General features: G+C 34.6%; 1 protein-coding gene across 2 annotated transcripts; it reads right to left on the bottom strand.

Moving 5' to 3' along the window:
- Window positions 1-1,362: 1,362 nt before the first annotated feature.
- LOC131167874 (farnesyl pyrophosphate synthase-like) lies at window positions 1,363-4,820 on the bottom strand. Of its 2 annotated transcripts, XM_058126902.1 has the most exons (12): window positions 4,551-4,820; window positions 3,911-3,935; window positions 3,703-3,818; window positions 3,507-3,593; window positions 3,242-3,358; window positions 3,066-3,154; window positions 2,901-2,952; window positions 2,406-2,501; window positions 2,170-2,214; window positions 1,968-2,057; window positions 1,817-1,888; window positions 1,363-1,701 (listed from the first exon to the last, which is right to left on the bottom strand). In XM_058126902.1, exons 1-12 carry the CDS (start codon window positions 4,659-4,661, stop codon window positions 1,573-1,575), a joined length of 1,029 nt encoding a protein of 342 aa, XP_057982885.1. In that variant the 5' UTR covers window positions 4,662-4,820; the 3' UTR covers window positions 1,363-1,572. The 2 variants fall into 2 exon arrangements, with proteins under 2 accessions (XP_057982885.1, XP_057982892.1); XM_058126909.1 differs by lacking the exon at window positions 3,911-3,935 and having other exon boundaries at window positions 3,703-3,842.
- Between the last annotated feature and the right edge of the window lie 9,263 nt (window positions 4,821-14,083).

The following is a 14,083-nucleotide window of genomic DNA, read 5'->3' as shown; positions in this document are numbered from 1 at the left end:
AGTGGTGCCTAGGAAATCCAAATTAAAAATTTGTTCCGATTAAAATGACAAGAATCAAAGTTAGGACCATATGGTGGTGTCTCATCATCGATTTGGCTAAAGATTTGAGAAAAAATTGAGAAGAGAGAGAGAGAGCTTACCTTATCCCAGGAATGGTGCCTACGACGCCCTAATTATGAATCCACTCGAGTTAAAATGTTGGCGGTTGAGAATGGAACCTAGTGGTATTTTTCGTTCTTTAATTGGCCGAAAATCGGGGAAGAAATTAAGGAGAGAAAGAGTGGTTGAGGAGAGAGAGAGAATGAGAAGGGGGCCTTAAGGAATTAATCTTCCTATATATATCTATATATATATATATATATATTAATATTATAATATTATATTATTATATTATTATATTATATTATATTACTTAATTAATTTATTTTTATTATTTTTTGAATCACTACACTTGAACAGCCCGTGGGCCGTGCTCTATAGAATCTTTTTTCTATTACAACATCATGCTAAACATCCACCCTCTATCTAGTGGTGGAGAGTGAACCGATTGGAGCAATTGATCCCCAACAACGAGTTCAGACTCAAAATTGCATGATGCAATTATGAAGAGTTTTTGAAAGAAATCCTTCCAACTTTCTTAAAGACGACACCAACTATTGTTGTCAAAATTTGTCTAGGAGAATTTGAATCAATCGCGACTTTGATCACCTACTAAGAATGAAAGATAAAATGGCTTGAAGGATTTGAGGTATACCTCGGAAGATCAATTTGATGTTTAAGTCAAAGAATTTGAAAAGACTATATGATTGCAATAATAAAGAAGTGACCGAGAGTGAAATGATGTGAGATGTCTTATGTTCTTTTGAGGGTCCTTTTTATAAGTATTTGAGATGTCTCACTAATTTTCCTACCAATGTATTACAGGAGTTATATTTTGATCATGGATATATTACTAGGGAATAAAGATTGATGTAGTAACCCTTTAATTAACGGATACCTCCTTTCCATTTAACTTTTGATGTTTTTTTCTTTTTTTTTCTCTATCCATCTTGTAAGGGATTTGGTGTTCAAAAAATTAAACAAAGTAATACATTTAACCATTTGATGTGTTGATCCCCAATGCGTGTAAAACCCAAAACATAAGAGACAAGTAATCGAAACTGTCTTGAGGAGAAAAAAAATAGATTCAACCACGGCCACTCTCAAACATCCAATCACCAAGCATTCTGTAATGAAAGCTCAAAGCTCCATTCCATGCACCAAATTCAATTCCTGAGAACAAGATCTCACTGATTTGATCCAAGATGCAATTAGCAAGCCCCTTCAGCAAGGAATAGATAATCAAGCACCAAGAGAAGCATCTCAGATTGAAACTAAGGCAATCAATTTAAGAGCGTATGCATAATTAGCGGACATATAGAAAATTTGGAAAACTTGGAAGCCAGAGCAAGACCACCAGAAACTAAACGTTCTAAATAAAATACAGGTACTCTTTATTCCTAAAGAGAGCATGTACACATAATTAGCAGAATCATTCCAACTTAATCCAGCCCTCTTCAGTTTTTGGCGTTTCTACTTCTGCCGCTTGTATATCTTCCCCAAAAATGATTTCAGCACAGCTTGTACTGCTTTACTTGGCTGAGCTTCAATCGCGCTGGTTAGCTTCTTATAGCTACTGCTCTCATATTCCAAAAATGCACCCTAGAACAGTAGACAGAAACAATTAAACAATGTTGCAGAGAACACTGTTTCCAAGAACTTTGGTTGTCATAGATCCTTGAAAATGGAAAGCAGAAGAGAATGTCAGAGAAATAACCTCGATATCGAGCTCTTTATAAAGTTCCTTCACTTTTGCAACATTGGCTTGATCGGCTTTGCCATAGTTCTCCTGGTAATCAAAATGGCAATTGGATGTGATGCTTCATACAAGAGAAATAAGTGGAGGGAGAATAAAGATCTTTGCTTACACGTAATAATTTCTTTTGCTCCTCGTTACAGCTTTCCAGTGCTTTTACAACCAACCAAGAGCACTTAAAATCTTCAATATCTGTCCCAATCTGACATTCAAAAATGATATTAGAAATCACTTTAAGATATCTAAAATTTCTATTTGAGTTGCTAATAAATATGTATTGACAACAACCAAACAAGTGCATTCCTTGAACTTACTTTACCAATCACTTCAGGATCACCAAAACAATCCAGATAATCATCCTACAATATGTTAGACATATATTAACAGATAAGCGAAAAATCATCAGAACATAACCATATGTATGCAATCCATTTGATTGGAATTGCAAATGAGTAATGACAAATGCAATGTTTTTTTAGTTTTCAGTTCTTTCTGTGATATGTTGACAATAAAGTAGAGCATTGACGATTCCATATGCACATAAAATTACCTGTACTTGGAAGTAGATTCCCATTTCAACAAGAATATTCTTAACCTCTGCATGATTGTCCAAATTCTCACCAAACATAAGCAAAGCACATGCAACCTGCGAGTGTAGCGAGGTGGCAGTTAATACTTACAGAGGAGGCATGGATTCACTAAGCACGAATTTGCACAAACACTTCTCAGGAAAAAGGGAGAAGAGAAATGAAGAGTGGTCTTAATATAGAATTAGGGTGCATTGCAGTATCGGGCAAGGGACCCTCCCATCATGAATAGAATATTAACATAATGAGTAAGTGAAGGTGTTTGTTTGGATTTTCAAACACTAGTATAATTTGAATTACTTCTTAAAAAAAATCAACTATTTTTTCCTACTTAGGAAACATGATCATCCGCATTAGTTTTCAATAAAAAAGAAGATTCAGTTTTAAGAAGTGTATGCACAACTATGAAGAGTATGAAACTTGTCCTAAAACTTTATTAAAATAAAAATTTTACTTACCGGAAGGTAAAATGAGTAATAAGCGGTTTTGTACTGAACGATGCGACGATGGCTGCATATAAATAAAACCATCTGCTATATTAAAACAAAATGTGAACATGAATTTTGCTAAAAGTTAAATGAGATAAGGAATCACAACTATTCTACCCCCCTCGTGAACCTTACATAGGCAGTGAGTACTTTGAAAGATCCTTCTCTCCTTCAAGCGTGGTGATCAAATCTATCATCTGTCCACAGGTTGTCTGGAATTCCACCTGACAAAACATGATATGAATCAATAAAACGAGTTCTTAATGAAAATAAAAACTGAGCGATCTTGATCTAGGCAAAGACAACTCCACCTCATTAAATAAATCCAGCAGATCCACATAATATGGCTTATCCCTGAAACGCATCTTGAGAATTCTTGGGATGTGGTTGCGTAGCATTATGCCATCATTTACAGCAATCATACCAACCTACAGTGAAAATTTAAAGAGGCTGGTTTTTATACTAGCAGACTAGCAGTGGCGAGGTGATAATCATTTTAGTTGTAACACATAATAATCTCAAACTCAAACTACAAAACACAAAATAGAAAATGTAGTTCTCAGTAAAGTGTCACACCTCAGGCAATTTGTACCAACAAGGTTGGCTTCGGCGTGTTTGAGAGTTATCCATAATGTCATCGAGAACAAGGAAATATGCTTGAAGCTGCAAGAGTTGGATTAAGACCCACATGTTAAAAGTTGAAATTAGCCCAACAATAATCTGGATGTGAGATCATACTTGGCCAAATAGAAGAGGCATTCCGTAACCATACCCATTCAATACACCAACCAAGTGAACATGAAAGGGTTATTTCTTCAGTGGTTAGTTCTTTTCCTTCTTTGAGCAACTTGTAGCTGTCTACAACCGAAAGCCCTCTATTCAGTTTCCCTGTTAAAAATAAAATTAGCAAAGCTGTTAAACACCTAAAAATAAAAAGTCTAGATTCTCAACTGAAAATTATATATCTCGTTTAGTCTCACCTCCCGGCACAGTGTAGTCCAACATCTGCAACAAAAGGGGATCACAGACATGATCAGAAAAGGTAAAAGGATCCATATAATTGAAAGATATGATCAGGAATTTCCCAAATAAAAGCAATTTATATTTCTTCTCTGGCAAATAAATTCCCTCATAACAAACAGTCCATGGCGAGAAAACATGAACTTTGAGCCTCATTTGAGCTAAAACACAGATATATTCATTAAAATACAATTATGAACCTACCGAAATTGAATCTCTAACACAACCCAGATTAAGACACTAGCAAGTTCAACTCTATATAAATAAATAAATAATTCAATTCACCCAAAACGCATGCATCTAAACCCCTCCACCCCCCCACTCCGCAACCCAAAACAAAAAACAAAAATTTAAAACCACCCTAATTAATTCGCACGACAACCCAGATCAGGAAACTAGTAAAGCTAAAACTCTAAAATAAAATTAAAAAAAAAAAATGGTTTCAATCCGTTAAACGCATGCATCTAGCGCTAACAAAGAAACGTCAACACCGGTTTTTACACTCAAAAGGACGAAATGAAGGAGCGAATCACCAGAATACAATGAGAAAAAATTTGAAACGAACAGAAGATGATTGTTTCTTTGAGAAATAAAAATTACCCGCTCCACCCATTTGCGAGAACTGTCCGTGGAATCGAAAGCAGGATCAGATAGAAGCTCATGCTTAATGTGAGTGTACTGCTCCACAAAACTAGACTTCAGATCGTCCATTGTGGGTGTCCGCGAGAGGGAAAGCGCGAGAGACGGGAATATTTATTGGGGTTCAGTCACTCGCCGCCTTGCCCTTCGTTTCAGAAAGATGGTGAGACGCAATGGGCTGCGCTTGGATTTGTCACTTCAACAAAGTTCGCTTTGCCTTTTCCACTATACGAGTCACGTGAAGAATGTAAACACCTTCAAATAGCCCTCTTCCCAATTTTAAGATTTCAAAATTTTGAAGGTATTTCTTTTAAGATTTAGTTATAAGACGTCGAGTCTTGCAATTGATAAAACATAAATTCTTAAAAGAAGTTAAATGTCTTAAAAATTAAATATTAAGTAAGTTTATACAATCTTTGAAACATCAAATAAGATTCGTGTTTCTATCAAATTTTAAGGGATGTTCGTGATATTTTTAAAACCTGAATATTCAGTTCTTTTGTGAAATTTCAAAAAATGATAGTCTTTTTTACCTTAATAATTTTATTTTAAAATCAAAATTCTACCACTAACTATCATGGAAATATTACTATCACACATTCATCAGTAATCTCTCTTTAAAAATTGTTTAGTACGGTGAAAGTGGAGCTCACAACTTAATTTTTATTATGCATAAATCAAAGTTACGTTTTGCTTATTTCGAGAGGCTATTACTTGACTGTTATATTGTTACAATATAGTACCTTCATAATCATTCACTTGTTATTTTTTGAATTTAATATGTCATTATACCAAAAGTTATAATTTATAATTGAAGTGTTTTTTAAAGAATATAATTTAATCATGACTTAATTTCCATTCTATCTTTAATTGGATTGGTTGATTATTGTCCTGCCATTGATATTCTTGTTCATCAAAATACTCATTGATTTTTCGCACAACACAATATCCATCCAATCTCTCTTAATCTATTCAAAGAAAATTATTAAGCTCACCCAACTAATCTAAAATAGGAGATAAACAACTCTAATTATTTTATTTACAAATTTTGTGTTTCGTTTAGTGCTTTTTAAAGGAAACATATCATTGTGATTATTTTTAGCCTGTTTTTGGAAATATGAATTTTAACACTTTGATTTAGGTTTTTATGGTGTTGGAGAGAACTCAAAATAAGTAATACTATATTTAATTTTAATTTATATAAATTCAAAGTGAAAATCCAAACTTCAACCTCCTAATCATATAATTAGTTTAGCCTTTACAGATTCATCTTGTGTTTCTTAAAAAAAAGACCTTTAAAGTTGAGCTTTAAAAAGGACTATTAAAAGACTCATAAATTTTTTTTTAAGATATTTAAAAGAAATTTTTTATTCGACTCAATTACAATCGTATATTAAAGACCTTCATAATTAGTCGTGATCTGCTATGCATATCAAACATATCAACTGTAAGTTTAAATTAAAATTTTGAAATATAAGCAACATTTTCCATTGAATAATTTAAGCTTTTATTACTCGTCACTACAAGTTGGAGAGCCATGGGCACAAGTAGGGTAAAACATTGGAGAAATGTAAGACGCAAGAAAACCCAAGATCAATATTTAATTTTTGATTGCTCCCGAGCATAAGTTCAGGTAATAAGGAGACTCATCAAATATTTTGAGGGCACAATTGACGTAGGTGTAGGATTATTCTGGCGTGCAAGCCCAAAAAATCCGACGTATCCAATATATATATATCTTTTTTTGCTAGGTAAAATCAAGGTCAAGATCAGCCCCTTATTTCTTACACCGGCAAATTTGACAAGTGGGTAGTCATGAGACCACCGAAAAAGACCTTATGGGGGCTTAGAATTAATTAATATATAATAGTCACAGTCGCTTTAACTTAGTGAATGATCAAATCAAGCATGACACAATTGGCAACAAATGACAAAGGAATTAAGGGGACCTGCATGCCCTAATTTTGTCTCATTTTGAATGGTTGAATTGAGGGGAGCAACTATTCAACAAAATCCCACATGTGAGAGAACCTAAGGGTATAAGATGGTCTGATCAACAAATTATGCATTAATAAAAAAGGGTTTTTATTACTATTATTATTATTTTATTATATTATATAAAATTATACACGAAACCATTCAGGCATTCAATTATTTTATCAAAGAGTAAATTCGCTCATTTACTTGTCTCCGCTAAAATACTAAGATTTAATTTCAACTTGTTCCTACTTTACATTAAAACTCTCGGACCAACTACTGATCATCGCCTTGGTAAGTCATTGCCTCATTTAAGTTAAAAACACATTTGTAATTTGATCAAATAAGAAATTTTGCATGCGTGATTCAAACAAACACCAAATCTATAGCGTGTCAAGCAAATGAATATAAGAACGCCACTTATCGGTTGTTGAAGGAAGTTATACCCAACTTTCATATTTATTATAGTTTGAAAAGTTACATCTCTCGATACTTAAATCTTAACATTTAATTAATAAAAACTTGATCGTATGTTTGAAGAGACATTGGAATTGAACTTATATTGGATTTAAATAAAATATACATGCAAAACTGTATTGAAATTTATCTAAATTCATTCAAATTCAAATTAAAATTCAAGATTCAAAATTCATACTCCTAAATGCAACATGAATCTTTTACTTGAATAATCCTTTGGTCCATTATTATTTTTAGTAGAAATTTGTGCAAAGTATGAAATATTTAACTACTTAATATTTTAATCATTATGTAATAATATGTATTTTATAACTTTTTTAGTATTATAAAGTATATATAATTTAAGCATGACAAAGATAAATTCTAGACATAATCTACCTTTTTTCATTTTTTTAAAAATTCACATTTTCTTAACCCGAAATGGCTAGAAAGAGGAAAGGTTCTTTTTTTTTTAGGGTACTCTCGATGACAGATCCAGTGGAGACAAGGTGAGACCCTGTAGCTTAGAGGATTAGAGCACGTGACTAGGAACCACGATATTGGGTTTCGAATCCCTCCTTGCCCACAACCGGCCGAAAGGAGAATTGTAATTAATTGTATCTTAGTAGCTAATAAATTGCTCAATCCAATTTAACTAATTAGTATCTAAATAAATCACTAAAATATGTTTTTTTTGACTATCAACAAATAAATAAATTAAATTGAGCAATTTAGAAAACCTTTTAAATAAAATAGACAATTAATCTATGTTTATCCAAGTTTTATAAATATATTTCTTTTCTCAGAAAACAGAAAAATATGTATGTATCTTAATTTGTATGACTTATAACAGACATATCATTCACTTATTTAATGTACAAAAATATTTTAAGAGCTTCTTATAATTTGATTTGCTTAATTTAAAATTATTATAGGGATTTAAAGGGCAAAAGAGTCTTTTGCTTTAAGCATCTTTATATGGGTTGGTGAGATGAGCTCATGGAGTTTGAACATGTGCATATAGTCAAGACCATGGCGGCTGCTCTTAGAGACGCCCAAAGAGTTTTTTTTTTTTTTTTCCATTTTATTATTAATTTATAATAAAATATAAAATAATACTTTATTTGGGGAAAAAATTTCTATTTTGAAGATTACATAATCTCGTAGGATAAAGTTGCGACATTTAAATAAATTTTGTAAGATGATCCCGCGAAATTTTCCTAGAAAAACAGTTTGTGATGCGTGGCAGCAAATCTCTCAGGATGGTCATACGAGATTTACCTGAGGTGTCATGGGTGGTAGGCCGGAACTGGAATGGGCTGTGGGTGCTTTACCTTCTTTTTCTTCTTTTTTCAACTTATCCATCATCGTTCATTAGTGTTTTGCGTGGGGATGGCTGAAAGATGCTTGGGATGCCAATGATCAACACCACCCTGTGCTTGGGCAGTGCTGGAGCATCCCTGCCATTGGCCGGAGTTTCAGATCCAGATCTTGGAGTGTCGTTTGACGACGCAAATGGAAGGAGACACGCAGAGAAGGAGATGATGAGAGAGGTGAAAAAAATTATATTAAATCTAATTAATATTATTTTCTAGTTAAGAATTATGGGTGGAAACTATTTAATTGAAGTTGTGCGGTAGAGCATCTTTTGAACAATTTTTAATTAGATTTAATATAATTTTTTACAGTGGCTCCCCTTTACCTTTAGATGCCTTAAAGTTCAGCTTCCTTTTCCTCCTAGATAAGATGATGCGCTTTGAATTCTGTTGAAAGGACCGTGGAGGAACCATTTAAGATATCATATGTGTAGAGACCCGAAAAATTATGGTATTTAAATAAATAAAAGAGGGAGAAAAAGGAAATTATAAAGGGAGTCACAGTAGGTCCCCGTCAACGAACGTGAAGCGTTCATATACAAAGTGGCTTATTGGGATCGTCGACGGGGACACGTGTCTCTTCAACAAGAAGTTACCGAAAGGCTATTTTTCAGTACTGAATTTCGTCGACGAGGAATAAGCATTCGTCAACGAACTCCCTTCATGTCCTCGTCGACGAAGTGACGTGTCTCGTCAACGAGGGTATGTGTATAAATAGCCCTAAACTCGGATTTCAGTACATATTATTCAAGAAAATCTTATTTTCTCTCTCCTCTTCGGTTTTCCTCCCTTCTCTCTAAGATTCTGGGTCCATTCTTCGCTGGATCGACGATCAGAAGCCACCACACTACTCTTGGGGAAGTTCTCTTCAAGTCTACTGAAGTAGATCGTTGGTGGGGCTAACTTGGACTCCATCCCAAGTTTAGGGTCAGGCTTTATGTTGAGTATTTGGCTTTCCTACAGTTGTAGAATAGGTAGCACTCAAAGAAACACTAAAGTTTTGTTCAGGGCGATGTTGTTTAAAGGGTGATGAACGAGGAACCCTGCAGGTGCAGGACTGGTCATTTTAGGGATTTTTCATAAGTCAGGTAAGGGGATAAATTAAGTCAGGTTTCTTATGAAAATGCATTTATTATTTTACAACATTTAATTTCAGGTAAATATGTATATTGTAGAATTATGTTGGAAATTATGCTGTTGATCAGAAATATGGTTTTCATGTACAATATCATAAATATGATTTTAGAACAGGTTTTATAATATGAATATTACTCCTTTTGTGTGACATGAGTGTTATTTATCATATAAATTATGATGATGAAATATTATGTTTACAAAATAAATATGTTATTACTGCTTTCAGGAAAATATTAAATGTTCAGGTATTTTTTAAACTAAGGAATTTATATGATATGTTGGCATAAGGGTCGAGGATTTTATATGATATGCTGGTGTAAGGGCCAAAGTTTTATATGAAATATCGGCGTAAGGGCCGAAAGTTTTTATGATATGCTATACCGGCATAAGGGCCGTGATTTACAAGACACAAAATGTCAGCGTAGGGGCTGTGAATTTTATATGATATGTTATGCAAAGTTTTATAAATATATTAACATGACAGGTATTATTATGAAATAGCCATGTATCATCATTTGGAAATATATTATATGTTATCAGAACCTAATTGACTTGGTTTAGGCTTTTACGAAACACGGTACCGTAGCTATATGATCACGATCATGTTTATGTTAGTGCTACCGCTTACTGTAAGGGGCAGTGGGAGATCAGCAGTCGATGTGGTTTATTGTAGCACAAGCGTCCCTATGGTGTCCGAACCAGGAGGGGTAGACCCATTGTACTTACAGACTTATGTTGATCTAACGTGGTCGGCCAGCCATTACTAGGTCCCGCCTTCGGGCCGCACAACCCAAACATGTGGGGGTAATACATGACACCAACCAGCTATCCATTCAGGGTGTTTTCCATGTACAGTTATATGAGATGATTTATATGTATAGAAATACAGTATGTTATACCATGTTATAATAAAATATTTTTTTCCTGGATATGTTACAGATAGTTTTATCAAATATAATTTATGTATTGTTATATGAATAACACGAAAATACTCATGTTGCTACACATTGATATTAGTTTATTTCCCTTACTGAGAGGTGTCTCACCCCAACTATATAAATATTTCAGGAGCCCTAGATAAAAGAGTGGAAAGAGTTCTGCAGCGTTAGAGTTTAGTTGTTCTACCCTGTCTAAAGGGTAAGTTATTTTACTAGGGTCTGACAGATTTTTGGGTGGTGACCCTAGGCCATTTTTGGATATTTTGGGATGCGTATATGTATATGACAATTGTAGTAAACTTTAGTATTGTGTTGATTGGTAGTTTGATATGTATATGATTTTATGTTTCCTGCTGCATAGGTGTCATGCCCCGAACCCAGTAATGGGACCCAATAGTGAATAAATAATCTAACTTGTCCTCGTATCATACAAATCATCAATGACACAACACAATGAATAAGGGTCCAACCCTGTGGGGTTTCGTACACCCTATACACATTCATATACATTACAGATACACAACAGAAAAAATGACTTTCTATACATATTATGTACCATACCAGAGTCTATACCAAAGGAATCCAGGTTCCATAATACAAAACATAAACCCAGGTGTCAACCAAAACCACCAAAAGAAAACTCGATACAATCCTAGTACTTACTCAAGTACTTCCTACGGTACACCGACCACTACGCTTCCAACATAAGGGTGCTAGTTTCGGTTACTCGAAGGACCTGAAAAATATGTACGTACGATAGGGGTGAGACACTTCTTAGTAAGGCATATCTAGGTTATATCGGTGTGTGGCATATGAGCATTATCATGACATAAAAAATACACAGTTCAATGCAATTCTAGTATTCTCACAAAATAGTTTCAGTATAGTGCATTACACGCACATACACATGATCAAATAACCCGGTGTTGTCACACCCTTTGGTCGCGAAGCCTACCCACATTACACGGCGTCCCCGGCACATGGCATAGCCCCAAGCTCATATGACATCGTATTGGTACAATTGGTGGATCCACACCCTTTGGTGATCAGCCGATAAGGCTCACACCCTTGGATATAGAGCTAAACACTTTTGCCAAACATGGCAAGTGATATTTCATACCCTTGGATATAGAGTTGGACACTCTTTCACAACCTGGAACAATTCGGAACCCAGTTTTTTATTTCATTGCAGTAAAACACAACCATGCGTGTTCATATAACCAAACAATCCACACCTATATGGAAATCTAAAATCATGATTTTCCAAAAATATACAGTTTAAACAAGTCAAGGCACGACCATCCTCATAACATAATATATATCACAATATATTCACAGTAACAAAACCAGAGATGCAACCCAATGCCCCCTTTTTCCCAAAACTGTAACATAAAAAACCCATAGTTTTACTCGTTAGATTTTCCCAAATGAGTAACCAAAATACAGACAAGACCGTGAACCACAGTTCTACCGAGTCTGATTTCAAAAATAACCGACATAAACAGAATCCCCTTACCTTTCCCCAAAAACCAAATCCCGAACTCTAAGTGTAATGACCCGAAGAATAATAGTATTTAAATAATAAAGAAAAGGGTTAAATAGGAAACATAACAGAAGGAGGCAGCAGACTTCGTTGACGAACGCGACGTTGCACTTTGGGCTCATCGACGAGGGTATGCTTCGTTGACGAGTAGATACCGAGAGGATACTTGGGTGACTCTGAATTTTGTCGACAAAGGGGGAAGTTCATCGATGAGTTGCCTTCTTGACCTGGCCGACGAGGTAACGTGGCTCATCGACAAAGGCCAATGTATAAATAGTGTTAAACTCATATTTTTCGCATAAATTTTTAGCCGAAAAACCCTTTCTCTCTCCTCTAGGGTTCCTCCCTCTTCTCTCTTCGATTTCGGCCCCATTAGTCACCATATCAATGATCAAAGGCCACCACGATGCTCCTGGGGAAGTTTTCTCCAAGTCTGCTGGAGCGGATCGTTGGTGGGACGAAGTTAAATTTCATCCCAGATTTAGGGTAAGGTCTTTTATCCAATATTTGGTTTCACAGCAATTGTAGGAAATGTAGTAGATGTTGAAATAATGATATTTTGTTCTGGTAACTGTTATTTTTAGGGTGTTAAGTGGGGAACCCTGTGGGTGTAGGACCTGTCACAGTAAGGGATTTTAGCTAGAATCAAGTAAAGGAAATATGCTATGCTAGGCAACCTTAGTATGATTTCCGTACAAATTATATGTTTTTATCAGTTGATTATTCAGGGCATGAATTTATATAGATTATAAATTATGTTTAAGATGTTTAAAACTACTGTGTGGTATAAGAATATGAATATAGTACAGAAACATGTTTTACAATATTTTCAAGAACATACTTTCAGAATATACAGACAGGGAAATGTAATTTTAGTTTACATGATACCATAATTTGTAATGACTCGGTCCTTCATACGGACCCACGTGTCACTCATTCATACATAATACCTGTACCGTTCAAGATACGTAAACAACCCCGTCCTAAGCAAAGACATGCAGGTATAAATTATACATAATTTCGATATAAATGTCGCAGAAAAACATAAACATCCATTGGGACTTTTATTAGTCTTATACCAGAGTTGAATAATACATCCACAATTACATAAAACTAGACATAGAATAAATCTTGTTATTACAACCCTCCAAAAAAGGCTTTCATCTAGGTTTAATACAAGATTCGAAAGCTTATGTAAGCTAACGAAAAAAAAAATAATCTCTCCAGTCCCTTTAGCTACTAGGACTGACGTACTAATGGACATAAAAACAAAGGTTGTATGATAGGGTGAGACACCTCTCAGTAAGGAAGAAAGTGTTACAACAGTGTGTGACTACATATATGCACATTTTCATACAAACTCATACGTTTGAAACATTTGTTTATAATACTGTATCGTATAACATTTATCTGCGCATCAAGTATTTAAATCATGCATATGAAGATTAGAACAACTACCAGCTTGTCATGCATGTTTTGCCTATCTACCCCGTGGCACGGGTTGTACACTGATATCTCCAACAATGCCCTATTCGTGCAGGCATATGTCAAGTACCTATATATAGTTCGACTGCCTCCATCTGGTTTATTATTTTATCAGTGGTTTCATTACACCTGCTAGCCGACTATCTATGTACCCAAGCTAATTTTAAACATGAATGGTTGCACTGTACCCTTCCAGCTGAGGAATATTCCCTGCCATTTGGAGTATCTTTCAACCCCTATTATTGAAGCTTTTTCAACTTCTTACATTTGAGTATCTTTCAACCCCTATTACTGGAGTATCTGTCAACTCCTTTAGTAGCAAGTTGTGGTTCCATTTATCATATATACAATTTATAACAAAATATAGTAACCTGTGCAATTCTAGTATTTTCACAAATTCAAATGATCACATCGAGTTCAAACTGCCACAAATCCACTCGGTTTACCCATTTTCACAAATACAGCTCAGTGGATCACCGACCTCTGTTTTCCATATACTCAGTATAACAAATTGGAACTCCGTTCCTATAATATATATCAATAGTATAGAAAATTCATACATTTCCATTTCAACATATATCA

This window comes from Malania oleifera, chromosome 1, assembly GCF_029873635.1.
Source record: "Malania oleifera isolate guangnan ecotype guangnan chromosome 1, ASM2987363v1, whole genome shotgun sequence".
In the NCBI taxonomy this organism is placed as follows: domain Eukaryota; kingdom Viridiplantae; phylum Streptophyta; class Magnoliopsida; order Santalales; family Ximeniaceae; genus Malania; species Malania oleifera.
This window is presented reverse-complemented; position numbering and strand designations above follow the sequence as displayed.